General features: G+C 41.7%; 2 protein-coding genes across 3 annotated transcripts in view; one reads left to right on the forward strand and one right to left on the reverse strand.

Moving 5' to 3' along the window:
• Window positions 1-9273, forward strand: part of col22a1 (collagen, type XXII, alpha 1) — a 27149-nt gene extending 17876 nt beyond the window's left edge. For both annotated transcript variants that reach the window (XM_077590339.1, XM_077590341.1), the window contains 31 exons: window positions 305-358; window positions 443-496; window positions 590-643; window positions 728-781; window positions 1151-1255; window positions 1794-1838; window positions 1947-2024; window positions 2096-2131; window positions 2197-2250; window positions 2370-2414; window positions 2653-2688; window positions 2765-2878; window positions 3144-3197; window positions 3362-3415; window positions 3491-3544; window positions 3641-3694; window positions 3941-3994; window positions 4065-4118; window positions 4183-4236; window positions 4310-4354; window positions 4663-4716; window positions 4918-4971; window positions 5073-5126; window positions 6277-6348; window positions 6414-6449; window positions 6521-6565; window positions 6640-6819; window positions 6900-6966; window positions 7047-7229; window positions 7354-7431; window positions 7765-9273. In XM_077590339.1, the coding sequence (XP_077446465.1) occupies window positions 305-358; window positions 443-496; window positions 590-643; window positions 728-781; window positions 1151-1255; window positions 1794-1838; window positions 1947-2024; window positions 2096-2131; window positions 2197-2250; window positions 2370-2414; window positions 2653-2688; window positions 2765-2878; window positions 3144-3197; window positions 3362-3415; window positions 3491-3544; window positions 3641-3694; window positions 3941-3994; window positions 4065-4118; window positions 4183-4236; window positions 4310-4354; window positions 4663-4716; window positions 4918-4971; window positions 5073-5126; window positions 6277-6348; window positions 6414-6449; window positions 6521-6565; window positions 6640-6819; window positions 6900-6966; window positions 7047-7229; window positions 7354-7431; window positions 7765-7958 (2169 nt within the window). In that variant the 3' untranslated portion in view covers window positions 7959-9273. The remainder of the gene's footprint in view (window positions 1-304; window positions 359-442; window positions 497-589; window positions 644-727; window positions 782-1150; window positions 1256-1793; window positions 1839-1946; window positions 2025-2095; window positions 2132-2196; window positions 2251-2369; window positions 2415-2652; window positions 2689-2764; window positions 2879-3143; window positions 3198-3361; window positions 3416-3490; window positions 3545-3640; window positions 3695-3940; window positions 3995-4064; window positions 4119-4182; window positions 4237-4309; window positions 4355-4662; window positions 4717-4917; window positions 4972-5072; window positions 5127-6276; window positions 6349-6413; window positions 6450-6520; window positions 6566-6639; window positions 6820-6899; window positions 6967-7046; window positions 7230-7353; window positions 7432-7764) is intronic.
• On the reverse strand, window positions 8873-20299 carry col9a1c (collagen, type IX, alpha 1c). Its single transcript, XM_077590349.1, has 37 exons — window positions 20191-20299; window positions 19296-19367; window positions 18658-18787; window positions 16479-16875; window positions 16298-16378; window positions 15433-15450; window positions 15088-15177; window positions 14955-14990; window positions 14075-14146; window positions 13958-14002; window positions 13833-13868; window positions 13732-13755; window positions 13588-13641; window positions 13378-13449; window positions 13108-13146; window positions 12944-13000; window positions 12744-12797; window positions 12617-12670; window positions 12495-12548; window positions 12375-12428; window positions 12254-12307; window positions 12124-12177; window positions 11954-12007; window positions 11818-11871; window positions 11662-11706; window positions 11531-11584; window positions 11395-11448; window positions 11276-11329; window positions 11107-11178; window positions 10993-11028; window positions 10875-10919; window positions 10770-10802; window positions 10487-10633; window positions 10370-10424; window positions 10107-10301; window positions 9916-10002; window positions 8873-9843 (listed from the first exon to the last, which is right to left on the reverse strand). The coding sequence occupies exons 2-37, from the start codon at window positions 19321-19323 to the stop codon at window positions 9638-9640; spliced, it is 2694 nt and encodes an 897-aa protein (XP_077446475.1). The 5' UTR covers window positions 19324-19367; window positions 20191-20299; the 3' UTR covers window positions 8873-9637.
• Between the last annotated feature and the right edge of the window lie 3213 nt (window positions 20300-23512).

A 23512-nucleotide genomic window follows, 5' to 3' on the forward strand; every position in this document is an offset into this window, starting at 1 on the left:
TCATAGTTATTATTTTAATCTACAGCTAGCATCGTGTTTAGGAATCCAGTAGGTGTCGCTAGAGATACAAAAATGAACTGTCCACAACAGGAAACATGTGTAAACTGGTCATGATGTAAAATTTATAATTTTGTTTGCTTATTTTTTTATACGATAAGTACATAAAAAACATATCAAAAAAGGAACTACATATACATTTATTGAATAAATGTATATAAAATATAATTTTCAAGCAATTGAGAAACAGACAAACATTATAGAAATAAACAAAGTTAAAGATGCTAACAAATGTGCATGTGTGAAGGGCCCGAGAGGATTACCCGGCGAGCAAGGCTTTAAGGGTCCACCTGGACTAGCGGTAAGACTCAGCAAGTTAATGACATTAAAATAGCCACGAATGGCGTGGTTGGATCATTTTTGATGATGCCTTTCTTTCTGATAGGGCGCAAAAGGAGAAACGGGACTTCAGGGACAGGCGGGACGAATTGGGGACCCAGTGAGTTTAATGGATTTCAAGTGATTCACTGTAAGAAGCCCATTTAGAGGATGTAGTAAATGGTATAGTAACCACTAATGTGTTGGAATCCAGGGGCCTCCTGGCGTAGCGGGTCCTCAAGGGCCTCGCGGGCTACCGGGCAATGTGGTAGGTCCTCACGCATCATTTCAACGTATACCGAGCGATTAAATACCAGTTTCCCATGACTGGCTTTTTGACGTTTTGTTTAAGGGCATTCCGGGCATCAATGGGCCCCCTGGGCCGGCTGGAGACAGAGGAGACAAGGTCACACACACACACACACACACACACACACACACTGTATATAGTTTGATTGAAATAGGATTTTTGAATATATTCGATTTTATAGCATTTATTTATATTTTTGCAGCATCACAAGTATTGTTCTTATACCATTCATAGTGTTAGTTACAGTAGTTGTGCAAGTACAGTGTATTTAAGAATCATTGTGTATAAAAAAAGAGGTTAGTATTATTTATTCATTTCAGCACATCAATTACAATTGTATAAATACTGCTACTACTGACAATAATTTCATGCCAATATTTGTAATTCATAAAATTGGCAAACGGTTAAATATGGGATTCTGCTAGTATATTACCTACTAACTTTTTGGTTTGTATTTTTTTTTAGGGTGAGTCAGGCAAACCAGGTCAAGCAGGTCAACGAGGACCGACCGGAGAGCCCGGTTCGATCGGACCCCCAGGACCAACAGGGAAGGGAAAAGATGGACTAACTGTAAGAAACACACACTTATTTTTCTTTACTGTGTTTATTCCTTTAAAGCAAGAGTTTGTACTACCGTCTGTTCCATTTATATCATAAATTGGGACTGAAAATGTTCAAACTACTAATCAATAAACATTTATGTAACAGCTTTTAACTCCTTTTGACTCTGACAAATAAATCTTTTCTTGCGCACGTTGTAAACATGCACAATGTGGCATACGTGTTGAACCACAGCGCAACACAACAAGGCTTACGCTGCACTTTTTCTGCTGTAGCGCAACGTGTTCTTCCATTTTTTATTTTGTTCCCACACCAGTACTGCTGACGAGGCGTGGGCAAACAGGAAGTGGGCTTGATTTTTTTTTCTAATTTATTTCTTCATTTTATAGGAGCCAGGTGTGGCCCCCCAGCCCCGCGGCTACCGTTTACGAGCATAAAAAATGAACTTGTACTCGCTTTGGGATGCCTAATAATTTAGCCTTAAGTGGTTTACATGAGGTGTTTGTTTATCTGAAATTTCTAACGAATGTATCTCGTCATATGACAGGGAGAACCTGGACCACGTGGAAATGAGGGACCCCCGGGACCAAAGGTAATAGAACTTTGTGTTGTTTTTCGGTGTGCATTCAGATATAATAAATAAATATCACCGACGATGATGAAGGTGGAACAAGATTGATTTTGTTTGTTTGTGTGTCAGGGTCCACCGGGGTCAGGAGGAGAGCCTGGATTACCGGGGGACAGGGGGTCCCCAGGGGAAGGGAAAATGGGATCTCAGGTCGATTACAAAATATCGTACTCTTTGAAATGAGAATATAATCTAAAATGATCATGTTTGTCTTTTGATAGGGCCCTCCTGGTAGTAACGGAGATCCCGGAGCACCTGTGAGTTAAATTTGATGTTATCTTTATTTTACTTTATTATATATTTTTTATTTTTTTATTTTTAGGGCTTGAGGGGCTTGCCTGGCATTGCCGGTCCTGATGGGCCACCGGGACACAACGTGAGTCCAAATATGGCTGCAATTTGTTAACATGAGTACTCTTTTTTTTTAATCAAATTAAAATATTTGCCCAATTCATTTGATGTACTATAAATGTGATCCTCTTTTTTGGCAATTAGGGACTACAAGGAAGGCCAGGGGAGAAGGGATCACCTGGAGAGCCCGTAAGTATGATTTGATTTATTTTGTGATTTTGAATTATTATTATTTTTTTCATGCAAATCAGCTCAAGTGTTTGTATAGAATTCCTAGGGTGGTTAATAAAACATTTATATTAAAAATACTCACATGGAAATAGACATCAAATCCATTTTTACTGTTAATGCATGAGAGATAAAATTCTTGGTCAATAAATTTACGCCGTTGGGCATTTTTGGAAATGTAATATTCATCTCTTTTTAGGGAAAAGCAGCAGACCTTTCCGACATAAAGCTTAAGGTAAATCCACCTCATCCCAAGTTTCAAAAATAGTTACAGAATATAAAGATTATTGGTCTCTGTTTGCATCTTTTAGGACATCTGCTCAGATTGTCCAGCTGGTCCCCCTGGACCAGCAGGTCTTCCCGGACTCCCAGGAGACAAAGGACAACACGGTCCTCCTGGAAAAGATGGTCAAGATGGCTACCAAGTAGGACAGAGTCCTTCTCATTCTGCATTGTTGTAAATTTCACCTTTCCCCTAATGTAAAGTCAATGAGGGGCGTGGCCACGTGTGCATTCATTAGGTCTAAAACTAGGCACGAGGTCAACACTACTAATGTGTTGTCATCCATCAACGTACACCCAAACATAGTCCGCATCATTAGTAGGGCTTCCTCTGGGGGCACTAGCGAGCAATTAGGGCGTGCTTTGGGTGTTCCGGACAAAGACGGATTGGCTGCCGTGTCATTACAGGGTGCCTCGGGACTACCGGGACCACAAGGACCACCTGGAGCTGACGGAGGAAAGGTGAGTTAACGCTTTCGTTTTTTTGCCAGATGCCAATTTTATAATTTATTTAATTCCCAGTTTGAACTGTTTGTTTTCAATTTACTGGGTCACTTTTAATCCCTAGTTTTTCTGTTAATTTTTCCAAAAATGACTTTAAAAACTGTTTAAATAAACTCTCGCAGGGACTTAAAGGGGACCGAGGAACTTCTGGAATGCCAGGAGAAAAAGGAGAAAAAGTAGGCACACAAAGTATTCATCACAAGAATATTTGGCAAGTTCCGTGTTTAGATAATTCTTCTTTTATCTAACAGGGTCACCCTGGACCTCCGGGTCATCCTGGCTCTGCTGGAATGATGGGCGCAGTGGTAAATTGCTCTTTTTATGCCAATCTATTTTCTAATGCATGCTCATAATAGTCTCAGATGCTTCACTTATTTGTTCAATTTGAAAAAAAAATTCAGGGTAATGATGGACAACCTGGTCCACCTGGTCCCCAAGGGCCTCATGGAGAAAAGGTAAACACAGTATTCATCTATTCTGAAATATATCGTGGTCACAGTCAGTATTATTTAAGGCAGGTTTCAGGTTTTGAGATACACAGATAAACCTACTTGCTCCATCTAGTGTTAAAATGGAGAAGTGCAACAGAATGTAGGCTGAATTTTAGCTTCTTGTTGTGGCCATATTGGATGATATGTTAAAACCAGGCCATAGTTTGGACACCCTAGATTTAAGATGTTCAATAACTTTCTTTTTAACAGGGCAAAGAGGGGCTCAAAGGGATCCAGGGTCCTCCAGGTCTACCTGGTTTGATGGTAAGACTCATTTTCTGGCATCAGGGCTCACCTGGAGTGTGAATATCGACGTAATTCCTCTCATTTGCAGGGTCCTGCTGGAAAAATTGGAAAAGACGGCATGCAGGGCGAGCCAGGAGAACCCGTAAGGAGAAATGTTTCCACATGTTTGGGGTCAGATGTCATGCTTAAACTGTTTGCGATTCCAGGGCAAACAAGGTGAACCTGGACCACTTGGAAACCCTGGGCTGAGGGGTCTCCCAGTAAGTTGGTTTACATTTAAATGAGCACAAAGGAGGTTGCGACCAGTTGACAAAAATATCTCTTGCTGTTCAGGGTTTCAAGGGCCACAGAGGAGAACCCGGACCCCCCGGGTCACAGGTGAGATAAGTGATCTCGATTCATGTGATGCTAGTACAGGTGAATAGAAAATGTGTACTTTGTATTTATGATTTAATATTAGTGGCATGGCATGCTGCTTGAATACTATAAATTGTCTGTAGTTATTTGTGTGAGTGTGATTGGTTGTTGGTCTACCTGTGATTGTATATCAGCCCGGTCTACTACTAAATCTGGCTGGGTAGGCTCCAGCACCCTCCACGACACATGGGAGGATAAGCAAACTGGAAAATGAATGATTTATATTCAGTAGAAAAATCATTGAGAATGTTATTGTACATGTCAAACAGGGGGAAGATGGAAAACCTGGAGTACTTGGACGAGATGGCAAACCTGGGAAGGAGGTACAGTTTATTTATTTTTATTTTTCACAAAATGATGCAACAGCACTGTAAAATATTACACAGTAGGAAATTGCTACATTGGAGGAGTTTTGTCCCATTTATCATGAAAATAGGGCAAACTTTTACGCCATCTGCCTTCACAGCTAAAGGCCAGAACGTCTTATGTGTATATTTTTTTAAGCTTTTGCTTTGTTATGACAGGGTCCAAAGGGGCTTCCGGGACCAGAAGGACTCGTCGGAGCAAGAGGAGAGCCGGTGAGCGTGAACGGGCGACTCAGCTAAAGTGTCATGTCGAGCAGAGAGAAAAATGGAAATGAGTTCATCACTTGCTCTCTCTCGGTTTCTTTCCACGTCAGGGAAAGCAGGGTGAGCCGGGCCCGTCGGGCAAAGCAGGTCTCTCAGGAACTCCAGTGAGTTATTTGCAGTTACTCTGACACTTAAAATAAGTCATTCACATAAAAAAAATGTCATAAGAAAAATGTTGACTGTTAGAGATGCTTGTAAATGGAAAAAAAAGCCATTTACTGTATTTTCTGGACTATAAGTTGCACTTTTTTTTCCCTAGTTTGGCTGGGCCTGCAACTTATATGTGTATATCACTTAAATAGGTGCCTATTTTGTTAGTTGCTCTGTATGTCATTATTTATTTTAACTATAATGTTTGTCCTTGGCTTCTGATAAATCAAAAAAATACTTCCCAATAAGGCAACTTATACTCCACTGCGACTTATATTTAATCAATTTCACTGTGCATTATTTGGCTTGTGCTCAGGTGTGACATATAATCCAATATATATGTTAATTACATTTCTTCTGTTATGTTTAATGGGAATTTCAGTTTTTTCCCCTCCCATGTTCCCCTTTCCTTCATCTTCAAACTTGAATTCCCATTATTTTTAAGCACAGATCTTAAAGTGATTCTCCTCAGAGGAGACAGAAGAGTCGCTCAGTGACTGCTGCTTACTTGCAGTCTATTCAAAGTGCCACAAGAGTCCTCTTAAAGCTGGTGAAGCCCCTGTTCTCTGTGTAATTGAGTGATTTTACACTCAAATGATGTCAGTCCACTTGTATAAAGAGTGCAGGGCGATACAAGGACCAGATCGTGAACATTTTTACAGAGTAGAAAGGAGACTACGGGTCGTCGGGCTGATAAATGGTTTGTCCAGGGGAGGAAGTAGGACAGCAGATAATCACAAATGTCCTCGGGGAGGGAAGGGCGGAGGAAGCCGCGAGGTTAAAGGAGGATAATGTGTAGGAGAGTAGAAGACACAATAGCAAAAAGAGCAAAAGTGTCCTTTTTTAGCGACATTTAGTGATTCCAGTATTCTCTAATTGGATAATCCAGTCTTCACATCGCCCCTGTTTAAATATTTCAATCCGTTACAGCTAAATAAATTAAATCTGAGAGAAAAGATTTCCGCAGGAGATTTGGATTCTCAGGATTGCGCCATGTTGATAAGAACGCAAAGCTTAATCTTGCTGAATCCTCCCTAGGGAGCAGGGAGGAGGAGAAGATATTTTGTGTGTGTGATGAACAGCCATGTTTTTCCCGTCATTCAGGGTGCAAGAGGGGAAAGGGGAGAGGCTGGAAATCCAGGATTACCAGGTTTCAGTGGGCCTAAAGGACCTCCGGTAAGTGCTTGTTGCTCAAAAAATATTTGCACTTCTTCAATTTTGACGTTTATCCTGATTTCCAGGGTCCACCTGGACCAGTTGGCCCAGAAGGGAAACAGGTAGCTCTTGTAGCATCAACAATATTTTAAAAAAATACAGTATGATTGTTTCAATTGTGATTTTTTTGTAGGGAATGCTAGGCCGAGTGGGAGACCGGGGCGTGAAGGGGGACAAAGTAAGTTGACATGAGGGTATATGCAAATTTCTCCGCAGTAAAGCATAATTTGCAAATGTTATGATATGTTTCAGGGTGACTCAGGCATAAAAGGAGACAAAGGACAATCAGGAGAGCCAGGGATTCCAGGAAATACAGGTCCACCTGGCCGAAAGGGCCACACTGGAATGATGGGCATGTCAGGACCACCAGGTGAAATTGGTTCTCCTGGGCCACAAGGGCCTTCTGGGAACCCTGGATTTCCAGGCCCAAGGGTAAGTCCCTCCCCACTATGAGACAATTTCAGTATGTAGTGGGAGAGATTCCGTCAACCGGGGACATTGACATCTTCCAGGGGGAGTCTGCATCAATGGAGCAGATGAGAAGACTCATCCAGGAAGAACTGTCAAAACAACTGGACGGTGAGGCAGCGGCACCACTGGGGTTCTTTTCAGATGGGAAGACTTTCCTCAAATGTACCTTGAAACCTTTGTGCTTCCAGCCAAGTTGGCCTACCTCATGGCCCAGATGCAACCAGCCCACGTTAAGAGTTCGGCAGGACGACCAGGACCAACTGGCCCTTCGGGTAAAGACGGGCTTCCCGGACGACCCGGCCCGCTGGGCGAACCGGGCATACCTGGACTGAATGGAGGCGAAGGATCCAGGGGACCCATGGGGCCCAAAGGTAATGACATCGATGGGTTAGCGGTGAAATGCAACTGCTTACTCGCCAATGAAATGCGCTTTGATTCCGAGTACTAAACACTGAATGACTGGACATCAAGCACTCATGTTTTTGTTCCTTCCAGGTGAAAGGGGTACTAAAGGAGACAAGGGAGATAATGGAATTGGGGACAGAGGAGAGCAAGGCCCTCCAGGGGCAATCGGTAATAACCCGGGATGTCCGATCTCATTTTTTTTTTTGCATGAGAGCTGATTGTGTACAGCTGCCGATAACGAGCCCCAAAGCAATACCATGGAAATGCACTAAGGATCAAAATAGAACAACCAAATGTCTTTTTCCCCAATTTGAACTAAGCTAGCCGAGATTAAAACCATAATAGCGTTACCCACACAACATACAATGGCGAACAAATTACATTGAAATTTTGGCTTCTCATAAAAAAAAACAGATCTCAGGGACATTTAGGCACCCCCCAAAACATTCTTTATTTATATTGTTACTGTTCTTGGCTAAGATGTTTTGCTGTCCACAACAGGTCCAGCTGGTATTCCTGGTTATGGCAAAGATGGAAGCCCAGGACAAGCTGGAGCTCAAGGGGAGCCAGGTAACCCCGGCCCACACGGCGCCCCCGGCCCTCCAGGACCTCCTGGCCAATGTGACCCATCCCAATGCGCTTACTACGCCAGCCTTGCCAACAGACCTCACACCAAAAATGTCAAGGGAACTTAAACACTTTTTTTTAAAGAAGACACCAAGGGCTTGAAGTACAGCTGTATTTATGAACATTGTTGTGTCGGAATCAAGAACATTTGGAGGGTAAATAACCTCACTTTGGGAGGACTGAAGCAATTCGTGTGGATATTCATTCATTGTTTTCTTTTCTTTTTTTTTGGTTGGTATGACGCTTACAATTTATGGGGGATTGGACGCTGGGAACGTTTTCAGATGGGGCAGCTAATTATGTTTTTTTTCTGACTTGCATGCTTCCTGTATAATATATCGGGACACAAGATGAATGATGCAGGTCCCTCCAAGTTTGCCAAGCTTCAATTTTGATTTCAATGTCACTGCTACTCTAGATTGATTGGCAGGTGGTCAGTCTTTTGCGTCATCGCTTGGTTGAGGGGTTATTGTTTTTTTGCTAATAGTTGGGTGGGGGAGCTTTGGTCAGCCATGTTTGGTTCATTAGTCAGTATTACAAGTGATTGTTTATGGGAGTGTGTTTTTTCATTTCTCATTTTGCCCTAAAAAAGAATTAAAATAGCAGACACACTTTTTGATATCATTAAGCTTTAAAACGGAATAAACCTGTGACCATTCAACTCGCATCACGCTCTTCCAACTCATTGATTTGAGCATTTCTACCTCTTGGAGAGATTGAGACGGTTTTATATTTTGATTAAAAAAAGACTGCAAAAACTTTGCACATCATTAAAAGCGAATGACAAACTTTCCAAAGCAGGTTTATTTAAGACAAATAATTTGCAACATTCGTTATTGCATTTTTTTTAGGCCCACATTCTTTTGTTCCACGTTATGACTCTTGGTTGAATTTTATTCAGAGCGTTCATGAACAGGCCAAGTGAGCTAATTTATTCGTCCCTTCGTATCTTGTTATATTGTCCAATGTGCTGGTCATCTAAAATTTATAAGATTGTCTTGTTTAAATGTATTCTATTTGACTTCGTTTGGAAGAAGGAACAGTAAAAAAAAGTTCTTTTTTGCTCTCTCAAAAATAAACAATGCAATTTATTATTGTATTTTATATTACAACTTTTAGAGTGCATCGTAATGATAGTTCCAAAATAAAATGAACCCTTATTTTTATCCGCTTCGCCTTTCATTGGATGATCACATCATAAAATATTCCTCTTTTGTTCTCTGCCAATTGGAAGTCCTTTTATTCCATACCGCAATGTATTATTTTATTATCAGGGGAACATGGTGCTATAGTATTTTAAAGTAGTGTCATATTGTAAGTACTTCAAAGAGTTATGTAATGTACTGTACTATAAAGATTGGAATAAATTAATCCGAACCAAAATCCGAGACTTTTTTTTAATTGTGAAGGCACAGTTTGAAACACACCGAGAGCTGAAAAAGAATAATAATAGAAATGTAATTGAGGAGAATTGTTTTCTATTTCACTGTTTGTCCATATGTGTTTTGCTCAAGGGACTAAGGTCAGGAAGCATCTTTTTAGTAGGAACACACCTTTTGGCGAGCTTGTTTTGTAGTCACACACAAGTCCAAATGTCTATAGAATTTCTACAGCTGTCCCGTGTTTTATTCCCGTGTGTGGCTAACGTCCATTGTTCCAGAAGAGCATAACCGGACTGGTGGACCAGCCGAGAAATGCCGTCACCTGAAGGTTGAAGGTCCGAGTGTGCCAAATGAGCTGCGGTGTCTCACTTTTTTTTGTAAGCGGATGACTTCTTCCCACTGTACATAAAGAGAGCTGGTGGATTTCGGTTTGTGCAGGTTGATGGATCGCAAAGACCCGGTGGACCAGAGGGACCCTTTGGGCCGGCTGCACCAGGGATACCGGGGCTTCCTTGTTCACCGCGTTGTCCGTCTCTGCCATCCTTGCCAATGCCAGGAGCACCCGGGGCACCTAAAGTCGTGTGATTGTTGATATTATGTCGAGGTAATATTGTGTTGTTTTGCATCTTAACACTTATTTTACCTGGTGCGCCTGGTAATCCTGCACTTCCTTTAATCCCAACGCCATCCTCACCCTTATTGCCTTTATCGCCCTTAGCTCCAGGATCGCCTGCAGACAGGAAGATATTCAATAAGGAGCTTGCTGAAAGTCCCAAAATCGATGCTCTGAGCTCAGACGGTCGCCGATTTCAGAACAATTTGCGGTAAAAGGACCTTTGTTTCCAGGTGATCCTGGCATTCCAAAGAAACCCGGATGGCCTTTGACCCCCATCGGCCCTTGAGCTCCCGGAGGTCCCGGTGCTCCATCTAATCCGGCGGGACCCGGTGGCCCGGCGAGTCCTGGGACACCGGGGGCTCCGAGAGCGGCGGGCCTCTTCAGGAAATCTTTCATGAATTCTCCTAATTGTTCTGCATTGGAAAGAGAAAGTGCAGGTGAATTTGTCCCGCTATTTGAAGTCAAAGTGCACCCAGTTTACCTTCAACAACAGCCGAGCACATTTCCCGGAGCTTGTCGTCATTCACTTTTGGGCCCTAGAAGTCCAAAACGACATTGTTTTTATTTGAGTTGAGTTTTCAGTAGATGCAACACTTACAGGTAGACCTCTTGGACCTGGTGCTCCAGGTAATCCGGGCTCTCCCTCCAACCCTCGGGCGCCCATTGGACCAGCCAAACCCTCATGGCCTGGTTGACCTGGTCTTCCGTCAGCTCCGGTTGCGCCTCTCGTGCCCTTTGCTCCATGCTGAGGAGGAAAGTGTACTACATCAAAACCATTCTGACATTATCAACCACTATGGGTCCAATTTAAATATAAGCTAGTTTGTATTTATTTGTTTTTCCAAATGGCTGGTTGTCATTAATATGATTGACAGATGTACCTCTCCTACGGCTCCAGGGTTACCAGGTGGGCCCTGAAGACACAAAAATAAAAGAAGTAGTTTTAGTGTTTCATGAAATTTTAGAATTCAAATACAAAAACATACCTGGTCTCCCTTGACTCCAGGATCTCCAGGAAGACCTGTATTGCCCTAGTAAACAAAGAATAATAAAATAATATGTTCTATGCATTGAGGAGAATGTTTTTTTTGATGGTAGGCATACCAAACTTCCTTGTGGACCTTCTGGGCCCATTGGTCCCTGAAGATAGCATACTGATTAGTCGATTTGACTCATGTTTCCTCCAGTTTTTTTTCAAGATGTAGAATATTGTCTAACCTGATCTCCTTTGTATCCAGTGTGACCTTTTAACCCTTTTTCTCCAGTGTTGCCCTTTTCTCCCTTTTCGCCCTGTGGAGGATCAGTGTGACACGATTTCCAACTAATCTGCTCATTCATCATTTGAACGTCACTCTGGTAAGGACCCAAATATCTTAAAAGAGGTCACCTCAATGCCTGTCGACCCAGCAGGCCCAACTGGCCCTTGTTTTCCAGTTTCACCCTGAAAACAAATCCCATGCTTAAATCATTGACATGTGAAAAGTCAGTAATTATGTATCAACACACAGTTGACCCTTTGTCTCCTGGTTTTCCATCTTCTCCAGGTTTTCCAGCCTCGCCCTACACACACACACACACACACACATAAATTATTATGTTGAACAGAAATCAGTCAATAAAGGTTAGAATCAAGTGGGCTCACAGTTTTCCCAGGAATTCCAATGGGCCCTGCAAGTCCCTCGTCACCGGTATCACCCTAAAATTAAAATAACAGTCTAAAATAAAACTTTTGAAACATTATATAGTCAACAATAAACCAAAATAAAAGTATACCTTTTCACCGCGAGGTCCAATGACTCCCTTCTTGCCTGGAAGACCCTAAATAAAAAAAAAAAACATTAAAAAAAATACTATCAAGATGTGTTTGGTGTATTTAAATAAGTTACAATATAATATCACGTTACAAAACATATACACAATATTACTTACAGGAATACCCACAACCCCCCTCACACCGACAGTTCCAGAAGGCCCAGACTCTCCCTGTTTAGTAAAAACGATATTTATGTCGAGTTGCAAAAATAATTTTGAAAATATTCTTCATCATTTAAAGCTCAAAAGTCACCTTAGCACCATCCACTCCAGGAATTCCATCCATGCCATCTTTGCCTGGCGTTCCCTATAATTCCCGACCACACAGGTCAAATAAAGAACCAAAGATTATGAGGGCTTTGTTAAAAAAAATGGAACAGCATACATCCATATTTATCTTGAAAACCAATCAATTCAACTTACAACATCTCCTTTTTCTCCTTGAGCGCCCTGCTCTCCTTGAGTTCCCATTGCTCCCTAATAAACACGTACGAATGGCAAGTTCCAAATGTGAAATATTATATCATTTAACATGTTGAATTGGAATACTCACTTCATCACCCTTAGGTCCCTCCAAACCTTGACGTCCACGTAGTCCCTCCACACCCTGAGGTTAGAAACTTAGTTATTAACCCTTTCAGAGCCCCTTAGAAATGCTTAAGAAGTTTGCTTACAGGAGCTCCAGGTGGGCCAGTGGGTCCAGGCATGCCATTAAAACCTGGAGGACCCTACAAAAGACCCTGAATTAATTCGATTTTTTTTTTTTAAAGCGATCAGACTTAAATTGAACTTACTTTATCTCCCTTTTCTCCAGTTGTACCAGGTAATCCAATGGGCCCTCTTTGACCCTTTGGCAGACAAAGTAAAAGACATTTAAACAATGTCAACCACCATTTTGTCAAATGGACAGGCTTACATCATCTCCCATGTGACCTGGAGTACCTTGAGGACCTCCTGGTCCTTGATCTCCCTGTGGAAACGATGAAAAAAGTCACATGCTGCTCCATGGTGTTTTTGTAAGACCCTTTCTTGGAGTCAAATACCTTTTCTCCAGGGATACCATCTTTGCCATTTTCACCAGCGATACCTTTGTGTCCCTGAATGTCACAATGCAATAATAAGTGATAAACAACTTATTTTGTTCCATTTCAATGTGCTGTGTTTGGGCCGTGTGATTTATATTCCGAAAAATATGTTTTTTTTCCGTAGTACTTTCACTTAAACCCAGTCTTCTGTTGCTCACCTTCATGCCTGGTAGCCCAGCCAATCCCTGAGGCCCAGCAGGGCAGGCTGCAGGACACTAGAAAAATATTACAGACATAAAGACTGAAAAAAGAACCCAAACTCTCTTCATTCTTTGACAAATTGTCAGTCATGCGTTAGTGTGACAGGGTGAAAGAGACTCACAGCATCCCCACTTCCCTCACCACTGGCACCAGGAGGCCCCTAAAACATAGCATAGTCACATCTAAAACATCCAGAGGGGCTTTAGATGTTTAGACGGATCAAAGACCCATAACAGAAATTCCCAGAGAGGCAAAAACAAACAAAAACTGACAAACATTTGCACCCATTCTAATGCACAACCTGAATGACTTAATCCCAAATAGACTATCACTGTCAATGGCAGCCCATAAATTTGGGGAAAAACCACCAATGAGAAACGGCTTTTCTTACCATTGGACCTGGAGGTCCTGGAATCCCTGGAGGTCCTGGATTTCCACCGTCCCCTTTCGGTCCTGGTGCACCCTACAAAAGTGTTGTTAAATCTTTTTACACAACCCAATAATGTCTGAATCGTTTACAAGAGGAAATAATACAATTAAAATTGTGCAAAATCACATGACCTGGCTAAAATGTCATTTCCTCACAAACTAGTACTCTAACCTCTGGCCCGATATTTCCTTCATCCCCCGAAATTCCTGGTTTTCCTGGCGGTCCCTGTCCAAATTAGATATGCAATCACTTAAAGGAGCATTTTCACAATATAACACCACAAATGAAGGCTAGAATATAATTGCGACTACATACAGGATCTCCTTCACTTGCAGGGCCCTGTCGAGAAAACAGTACAGAACACATTTTGTTATTTCATGACCGAGAACTTCGTTAAAAGAACGGCATTCACTCACAGGAAGTCCCGGAGTCCCAGGAAAGCCAGGAAGACCCTAAAAGATGGATAGAATATAGTTACAGGCTTATTTTATCCTCCCTCTTACTGCTGGTAAACGATAAAGAGATTTAAATGGTTCCTTACTCGCTCCCCCATTGGCCCTCGGGGACCCATTGGGCCGGGTGAACCCTATAGAAAACAAACAGATCACAATGGTGATGTAGCAGATATTTAAAAAGTCCAGAGTTTTTCCCCCCTTACAGATGGTCCTGAAAGACCCGGTAGACCTCGTTGCCCAGGAAGTCCAATTTCCCCCTGCTCGCCTTTGCTACCCTGGAAAACACACACAGAAACACACACAGACAACACAAATAAGAGCACTTTATCTTCCTTGCCTAATAGTTGGGTCGACTGTGCAAAAGTAATGGCACTGAAAATAAATTGTGTTTTTATGTTGCTTTAAAGCTGGATGGGATTAGACCAATGGTGTTCAAACTATGACCTGCTGCCCATTTTTTTATTACTCAATAGGAAATTATGAAAATATCTTTGACTACGGCCTGCAGAAGAAGATAAAATTCCTTTTAAATTCTATTGTACTTGTTAGATTTACCACTAGATGGAGGCCATTAGGTCATAAAGGGAAAATGTGGCAACAGTGTAGGAAACTATAGAATGTCAGTATTTTGTTTTACAATAATAAAATTATATATAAAAAAAAATAATGGTTATTAATTAGATTTCTAGAGAGTGATGCAAGACATGTCTATAGTAATGATGATAAATGATGCTTCTTAGTTCCCGAAAAAGGCTGGCATCGTTTGCATCACTTGAATCAATGCGGTAGTTTCACAAAACGAAGCGGACATCCATTCTCATGTGTCTCGTAGAAATAGAACAACAAGTATTCCATCATTTGCTAAGGACTGCTATCACTTCACTTCTGTGCTTGGGAGGGTTGCTCAAGTGCTCTGCTTAACCATCCAAGGTTGACCTATTTGGACAGCGTCAAAGGATCAAGGCTTACGCTTGTGGATGCCAGTCACTTTACCTTGATTTAAAGGCATGACAGATATGGAATGCCGTTGGATGGAATGGAAATTGCTGCTATTTTTAGTGCAATTATTTATTTCTTACTTACAGTCGGACCTGGGCTGCCGGGACTCCCCTGAAGTCCCTGTGGAGAACATTCGAGAGTGACAAAAAAAGATGAAATGGACTTTAAATATGAGAGAGAATTAGAATTGGCAGTCTTTTCAGATGGAAATTCTTACATCTCGTCCATCTCTGCCACCTTCCCCCGCGGGACCACGTGGGCCCTCAGGGCCGTTGGCTCCAGGGGGTCCTGGGATTGATCGGTCAGGCTGTGACAAGGAAAGGACAGGCCGTCAGGAAAATGGCTTGATTGAATAAATGTCCAAATTTGGTGGATTTTGAATACGCTGTGCTTTAGTGTAGCTCATCACATCTCAAATAAGTATTGCTAGTATGCAAACGTTAAAGTGCTTTCTTTCAACCACCGAGCCACCATCGTGAATGCGATTGGCAACAAAGCAACCAGGCGGTTTGAAATAGAGTTTGAGCAAAAATAAAGTGGAGTAGAGTAGAGAGATAAATACCTCAGCATTGGCAAACATCTGAAGAGCCAGAAAAATGAGAAAAAATAGAGCAGAGTTAGTGAAAGTATAGTCGCACCCCACCGGTCACCACAAGAGCCAACAGAAGTGCATCTGCTAAGAATTCATTGCAGTGAGTTATCATGCTTTCATTTCAATACAAACATCTCCCTCGTATACAACCGCTTCTCAGCCATCAGTCAACGTGTTAGCCTGCAGCAAATCAGGCAAATGCAAGTATATTTTTGATACAAAACTTTGCATACATTAACATAATATAGTTGCTTGAAGGACACTGCCATGGCGGCCAATGCCTTTCAAACCATTGAAACAGATTGGACGTTTATCCAAGTCAATGGCAGCGAATAAGTCAAATACTTATCCGAGGTTAAAATTTGTTTAGAGAGAGACCAAAATCCTGGAGTAAGAAGCATGCTATTGAAAAAAAGGTTTTCCCATCATGCACGCTTGGATGAACAAAAATAATTTTATTTTTGAAATAAAGATAAGAAGAAAAAATAACACGCCATTCGAGTTTAAATGCTTTGCATATGGCAATTTCAGTACTGCTCTTCCCCCCAAAAAATGTGTCTCAAACCATTTTGGTCTGGAATTAAATTAAAGCGTAACCACAGTTAGGCTGACTGAGGTTTTCCCCAGTTTACTAATTAAAATTTCTTAACGCGGTGCATCTAGGCTTCATTTATTAGCGACTGTAACGGCCCTTGTTCGCATCAGCGTGTTGGTTGCACTTGTACAATTCCATCTCAGCATCTTGCTTCCTCCCAGCATGCAATTAGGCCGCCGGCTTGGACCGAAAACCACAAACCGCATCAGCAGATGCCGAACACATTTAAGGCGCATGTACCTCGGTGGCGGGTAGCTCGTTGCAGCTCTCTCGCTGGGATCTCTTTGGGTCGCAGTGAATCAGCATCCACTGGAGCTCAAACTTAAAAAAAATAATAGTAATAAAAATACATTAGTTTTGCTTCACTGGCTGTCAGTTTTATGTTGGCAACACCTCCCACTGTTTTACGGCCACAGCTTACCACCACGGATGCCCCGGGATCAGAATCCAGCCTGCCTATGAGAGTGTCTCCCTCTGTGTTAATGGGCCCCTTGCCCTTGATAGGTTTCTGGTCCACGGGCTGGCAGTCCACGTAGAGCGTGACCTGCTCGCGCTCCACGCCGATCATTACCTTGTGCCACTTGGTGTTGAAGAGCACGGACAGGCCGGGGAAGGTGACGGTTTGGAGGTTGCCGTCTGGGCCGCTCAGGAAATATTCCAGAGATTGCTGGTCGCCGTTTAATCTCAGGCCGGCTTGTTTGCGGCCGTCCTCGTCCACGATTTGCCAGACGTTCCACACTTTGCTGACTGTGTTTTTGATCATACGGAAGGTCACCATGAAGGAGTACTCGTCGGGGAAACCACGAGGAAAGTTGAGCCTACAGGAGGATTGACAAATATAAAGTGCGGTTTGAAGTCGTTTGGTGAAGTCTTTCGCATCATTGGTTACAACTATGCAGAGGCAGAACGCAACCAAAATCTGTTTAAGTTTCCGATTTGAACAGCTATGGATCTGTGTGAGTCTTGGTTATTGATTTTCAAATTCGCTTTTACTTTTACTCACTACTACAGCACAATTCTATACATGCATACATACACATTTTTATTTGTTCAAAAGAAAAATCTAATTCTGCTGCACAAATTGATAGGAGCAATCCAAGTCAAGTCACAATTAATATAGAATCTTAAACATCGTCTGGCATTAAAATACCTAATTTGGGAAATCAAGACATACTATCAGGTTGTATTTTGAATGAATCCGGCACTATGGAGTAATTTAATCTTTCACTTAGACCAACCTCTGTTCTGTTTTTTTTAAATATGCCAGATCACCGTAGTTGGTGAATTCATAGAAGGGCGCTGTGGCCTGCTTTTTTATGTTATCGTCTTGTAAACAACAAAGGTGAAGCAATAAAAGAAGTTTCCTGTTGCCCAATAAAGCAAATGGAAGTGTTTCTAGCATAAGCCCAAGGTCAGAAATAGTCAAGTTTACGGCGCCATTGCTTCGGCGACTTGAAAGCGGCGGCCGCTGGACTGTGTAGCGGTAAACACGTATTAGCATTCAGCGTGACGATGATTTGTTACATAACGGCTTGTGATCAAGGCTGCCCGCGGGGGGATCAACTTCCATGTGGCCAAAACTAAAGGCTGGCGGCTTTCATTATGTAAAGTGCCATTACCTCAACAAACTCTTTCATTCTTTCTCTAAAATGGCATCTTACGATCAAAAAATAAAGTTAATATACAGGGATGATCACCCAAAACTAAGGCATTTATGACACCCCACTTTTGTTAATTTAGGAAACGGGACTAGTCCCTGATAAACCATTAAGAGAAACCTGTAATTAAAGGAAAATGAAGGTTATAGCTGTCAGCTTGTTCTTATCTTTCGCACATTTTTCATCTTGTTTCAACGCCAGATCCTAATTGGCGCCCACAGTAAATTTGAAGCCTGGGATCCCCCCCTCCGGTAAAAGAGAATAAAGAAAATGCTAATCCGGACACGCAGTGGAGTCCAGCCTTTAATTACGAACTCGTGAATTTTTTACAGGAAGCCAGTGATGTTGTCAGCACTTGTTATTTATCTCACTTTTGTTTCATAGCCTTTAAGGAGCACACGCAGCAGAAGATAAATCATTACCAAATAGGCGTCACACTAGTAAACTTTTGTTGTGAACATTTACAAGTACTTGGAGTGGAGACTGTCCATTAATTAGTAAAACTAGTTTAGAACAAAATGTTTCCCTTATTTCACTTAATGTGTTTTATTTCTTTGTTTAGTTGTGAAATAAATGTAGGATTACAATACATTTCCATTAAAAAAATTGTCTAGAATGCTCAACTTTGTATTTTTTTTTAAATTTAACAACATTTGGGGCATTTTCATTGGAAAATATTACACAGAAAGAGAAAATCAAAGCCTCTGATGGGAATTATGAGTTTCTTTTTTTCAATTTCTCCACTAAAATGCTTTCAAAATATCCATTTATGGTCTGCCAACTGCCAGATATGTTCAGACACGTTTTCGCTACCAATTATGTATCAGGCGCCACGTGGTAACATCTGTGGCGAACCTGTAATAATGCAACACCTGCAATGTGAGAATCATGCGTGCCTCGGTCTGTTCTTTGAAAAATTATCCACTGAAAAACTATACTCACATGGTTGGAATTTGGAAGTTGGCCTCCCGGTCGAGTCGGTACGCCACCTGGAGGGGTGTCGAGCCGTCCACCTTCCGCACTCCTTTCAACGGGATGACGTCCAGTTGGAATTGGGTAATCAAATCGAAACCTGCGTTGGTAAGAAGAAAGATGGATGTCTTATCAATCATGTCTTGGTTTTGAATTAATTTTGCTCATGAGTTGTCATTCGGATGAATTAAATGGGGAAAGGAGAGCAGTCGTGAGGTTGTTTGCTCAGAGTGGCCAATTTCAAACACAGCCTCGGGACAATGTGCTTGTGTTTGAATATTTTTAATCACATTTCCAAGCTCAAGCGGAACCCTTTATTGCCTTATTTATAATCATATTACTTGCGTCCGCAGGAATTTGATAAGCTTCCCTTTTAAAATAAACGACTTTATTGCCCTTCTTCTGAGCAGACAAGCGTGTCCTAAATTTTCCAGGGCGTTTCATTCCTTAACCAATGAGTACCACAAGATGGCACAAAAAAATCTGAATAAAACACCTCAACTCACTTTAACCTAGTTTTACAGTTACCACAGGGTGGTGCCAAAATAATAATAAGTAAATAAGTAATAAATAAGTAAAACGAACTGCTATATGGGGTATTTGACCACCTGGTAGATCATCTTGTCCACTTCTCATGGGTGGGCAGACTGTGTCCCCATCTAGTCGGTTGAAGTCCACTTCTGATAGAAAAGAAAATTCGGCATTGATGGTTTTAGTAGGTTAAGCACATACATTCTTATTACAGTTTATTTTCGTTCTGAATACTGAATTTTCACAGGAGTACTATTTGCCAAATTTCAGGTGGGTCTGCATATTATGATAGTTTTTTTTTTAATATCCCACAGCCCCTTGGTGCCAGCCATTTGGAGTCGGCACAATCCACAACCTGAGTCAGCCCGCGACACATCTGGAAGCCCTTCGCCCAGCCCACATAATCGCTGAGACATGAGACCAAAGTAGTGAGACGGAATTTATAATACTTTTTTTCTACTAAACACTTATCCGACCACACACTCAAATTATTAAAGTTACGTCGTGCCTACCGTCACTTTAAATGGGCAAAACAAAGTCATTTGTGCAACGGGCTGGAGATGAACTACAATGAACATTTCACATGTTGTCCTCATGCATTTAAAAAAAAAAACTTCATCTGCAGCTTAGTACTGTCATATTACATTCACGGCGTCCATAAACAAATGCGGAATACAGGGAAAATTGTGATTGTCCGAAAGGGGGATTTTTTAATCTAACGTAATCCTGAGCACGACACAGACTCGTAAAACATGGCTGCTATTTTGGGCCCTTTGCTTCCTTTTAAATGATAAAAAGATTGACCAGGGAACTATGCAGGACTGAACAATAATCAGGTACATTGACTGGTCGCTTCATTACACATACTCGCAATCATGTGTAATGCAATAAGTGCAATATAACCTCATATCCATACATTGCGTATAAATGCATACATACAATATATGCATTCAAAATACCATGCTGACTTACGTCCAAGTACTGAAGCAAATAGTAGGGACACAAGGACCGTGAAGATAGGAGAGTATGTCCTTATTGTGGCAGTAAATGGCAGTTTTCTGCACAAAAAGAATAAAAAATATTAATGTAGTCATCTTTAAAAATTGTGGAAAATTGAAAATACTTTCATTGCATTTGGTGATGATAGACGTCCAATCATGCGGTCGTTTTCATCGTTCTGCGAATTTAAATGTATCACTTGTAGACGTCCAATCCATTGGAAGTGGGAAGTGGCCAGCCCTCCCACGTCAAATGAATTGGACTTCTACCTTTACTCAAACTTGGCTTTACTCAAAGGCATAAGCGCTCTCATTGGGAAAAAAAAAGTTAGTTATGCATAATTGCTGACCCCGGTGATAATGAGAGGTGGTGACAATCTTTTCTTTAAAGTATTTAAGCACTAACGAGCATTTTCCTCACATTATCACTTTGAATTTGACACCCAAACGGCGTGTGATATTGCAATCTCGATAAAAGGAATGTAACAACTTCGTATTTCACGAGGGACAAATTAATTCTACGGTGTCGGTGTGAGTGTTGCTGAACAAATGAGTAAAAAAGTCCGCCCTATGTGGCATTAGCCCTTTAAAATCAATTAGTTTATTATTACCTTTGACGTGACAACTGTTCCAAAGGAAGAAGCCTTGAAATAACTTTGAATATATTTTCAGATCAAAATTCGGAAACTGTTTTCAAATGATATTAGGAACATTGTCGTTCAAATAACCCAACTCTAGTAAAATCTTGTATAAATCGCTTTAATTGCTTTCAATTTACCCCCTTGAAATGCACAAAGTACACAAAAAAACGTTAAAATGAACATTTTAAGGTCTTCTGAGGTCGCTATCCTTTCTATTAAACCCTTCTAAGTAACGCGCAATAACCTTAAATCACACATAAACCATAACTAATGATGTCATATAATCCATCCATTTTCCTTCAAATCTGAGTTGATTTCCAAGCGTCATCATCATCGCCCTTTAATTGCAAAAGCGAGAACTTGAAATCCCTCTCCAGAGGGCCTCCTCACGTAACCCGGCGATAAAGTTGAACGACGAGGACACCTTGACACGGACCCGACGTGAATTATTACCTCGTCGAAGAGAAGTCGCAGAAGGCCATGTTGCACGGCGACGGATGCCCAAGTCAAATTCGAATCCCCCACCCCTCAGCCGCTTCCTACCTGCGCATGTTGAGGAGTGAGCGCCAACGGCCGCACGGGGATGTTCAAGCACTTTCCAGGGACAAATAAAAGTTGGCTTAATGGCGTCCCATTGGCCAGGAGTTTCTGAGGAGGTGGCGTCCGTGTTTTATTAGCCTCACTTAAAAGGTTTCTGGAGCCCCGGGCCCATGTGCGTACGTAAACTTCCCTCTCTTGGGTGCCCCCTAATGATATGTGCGGCCCGTGTGTAAATCTCTTCATAATTACCCTCGTAATAGCGAAGAAGCCGAGCGCAGGTGATGAGATGTGCATTTTAGAATCATGTGTTGGCATCAGTTTTTCTGAAGATTGCATGCTACTCCTCATGTGGACTTGAACTTGCCTTGTTATTAACCACACACGTTACCTGACGTGCGGCGTTCTCACTTTAGGCACAAAACGAGCCGTTGAGCAGAATTACACGTTGGTGGGATACGTTGACTGCTCGTCATTTGCAAAAAAAAGCCCTGTTGTAAACCGACTGATGTTTTTGTAAACGTGAGGGACCATCTGAATAGGCCTGATGTCATTTGTGGGTTAAAAACTGGAATGTTCTGCATCGCAACACCTGTTTTACAGGAAAAGACTGGTTGGATCTGGAAAAAAAATATCTGTGGATTTTACAAGACAGGATCCCAAAGTGTACTCCTTGGTTTTTGCAGTACGGCAAATTACAGCCACAATAACGACTAGTATAACTACTCCACCTTCAGTGTCTAAATCCATGTATCTTCTCCTGGGTCAAACTCTATCGCTCCTCTAAAAATTCCAAGTCATCCATCCTCCACGCCTTTACTGTCCCTTTCAATGTCTCATTCCTAATCCTCCCCAGCCTGGTCACTTCTGAGGAGAACCTCAGCATCTTCATCTGTAGATCTAGCTCCGCCTCCTGTCTTTTCTTCAGAGCTACTGTCTCTCAGCCATCCATCATGTCTGTCCTCACCACCTTTCTCTTCATCCTTGCTCACACTTGATATTTTCTTCCAGCTGTTCGTTCCAGCCTGCCTGCACACGGTTCTTCCAGCCACAATAACAAAACATGTTAAAAGAAGATCTTTTTGACATTTTTCCATTAAGATAAACACCAGTTTCTTTTTGGTTTCCAGAAATGAAAATAAATTGACCAAGTTAGTTAGTACCTTGGCTGACCTCTATGGGACCATGTGCCGAGTTGACATAATTGCAAGTTGGAAGCGAGCACAGACATAACCAGCAGTAAGAGAAAAACATTGTTTTTTGGTTTATTTTCCCCCCCTAACAGGCCCCATGACTAGCACTCTCATGACCTGTGCACACAAACAACTCCAGACTTCTGCTTTGGATTGTCAAAAATCACAATAGTTGCAGTAGACTTATTACTAGGAGTACAAAGTGCAGGTTATTTTGCTCTGAGCCAATGTCAAAGTGCATTTATTGCACGTGCCGTTCTTTGGAATTTTAAGGAAATTTGAAAAGTGCATCTCATTTTCATGTATTGAACCTATTTCAATGGGTATGCAATTTGGTTGAATGCTCATTTAAAACGAGCATTTCCACCCACACTTACCATAAGAGAATCATTTTGACTGGCATCAAATGCACTATTTCAGAACTAAGAAATAAAAATGTATTCAAACTAGATTCAAATGATATTGAAGAAGTTACAAAATCACATTCAGAGGTTTTCCTACAACATTTTATTATTATCGACCTGGTAGTCAGTGTCCTTGCGCCCCAACTTCTCTGATTTCACCAAGCTTTTTTCATCCTGATACTCTGACAGTTGGGAAAAGGAAAGAAAAAAAACAATCAATAAACCTCCTTTAATCAAGAGTGCTCCAAGCCTATGGCAGAGAGCCATGTGAGCAAAGCCGCGATTGACTTTGCCTTTTCAAAAGGAAGGTGAAGATGGCAATAGAGCACAGACGAGTATCTAACTCGATCTTTCGCAAACCTTAACCCCCTCCCTACCATTGACAGAAATAGATGCCCCGACTTATCTCCTCGGTTGACCTTTCTTCGCTTTTCGTCAACACCTTTCAAAGCGCGAGTTATCAATTTTCCTTCCTTCTCTCTACGGAAGGCTCGCTTCAGCTTTTAGTGGGCTGGCTCTGA

Source organism: Stigmatopora argus, chromosome 21 (assembly GCF_051989625.1).
Source record: "Stigmatopora argus isolate UIUO_Sarg chromosome 21, RoL_Sarg_1.0, whole genome shotgun sequence".
Taxonomy (NCBI): Eukaryota; Metazoa; Chordata; class Actinopteri; order Syngnathiformes; family Syngnathidae; genus Stigmatopora; species Stigmatopora argus.

Bases quoted from the DNA above. Each gene is read 5' to 3' on its own strand.
- col9a1c (XM_077590349.1), bottom strand. From the start codon at position 19,323: ATGAGAAGTGGACAAGATGATCTACCAG. The intron at 10,803-10,874 runs GTATGTTTTTGT...TTGTGTCTTCAG, and splicing joins CTGGAGTCAAGGGAGACCAG to GGCCCACCTGGTAACCCTGG. The intron at 10,634-10,769 runs GTACATCTGTCA...TTTCCTCCTCAG, and splicing joins ACCCTGGAGCCGTAGGAGAG to CATGGAGCAAAGGGCACGAG.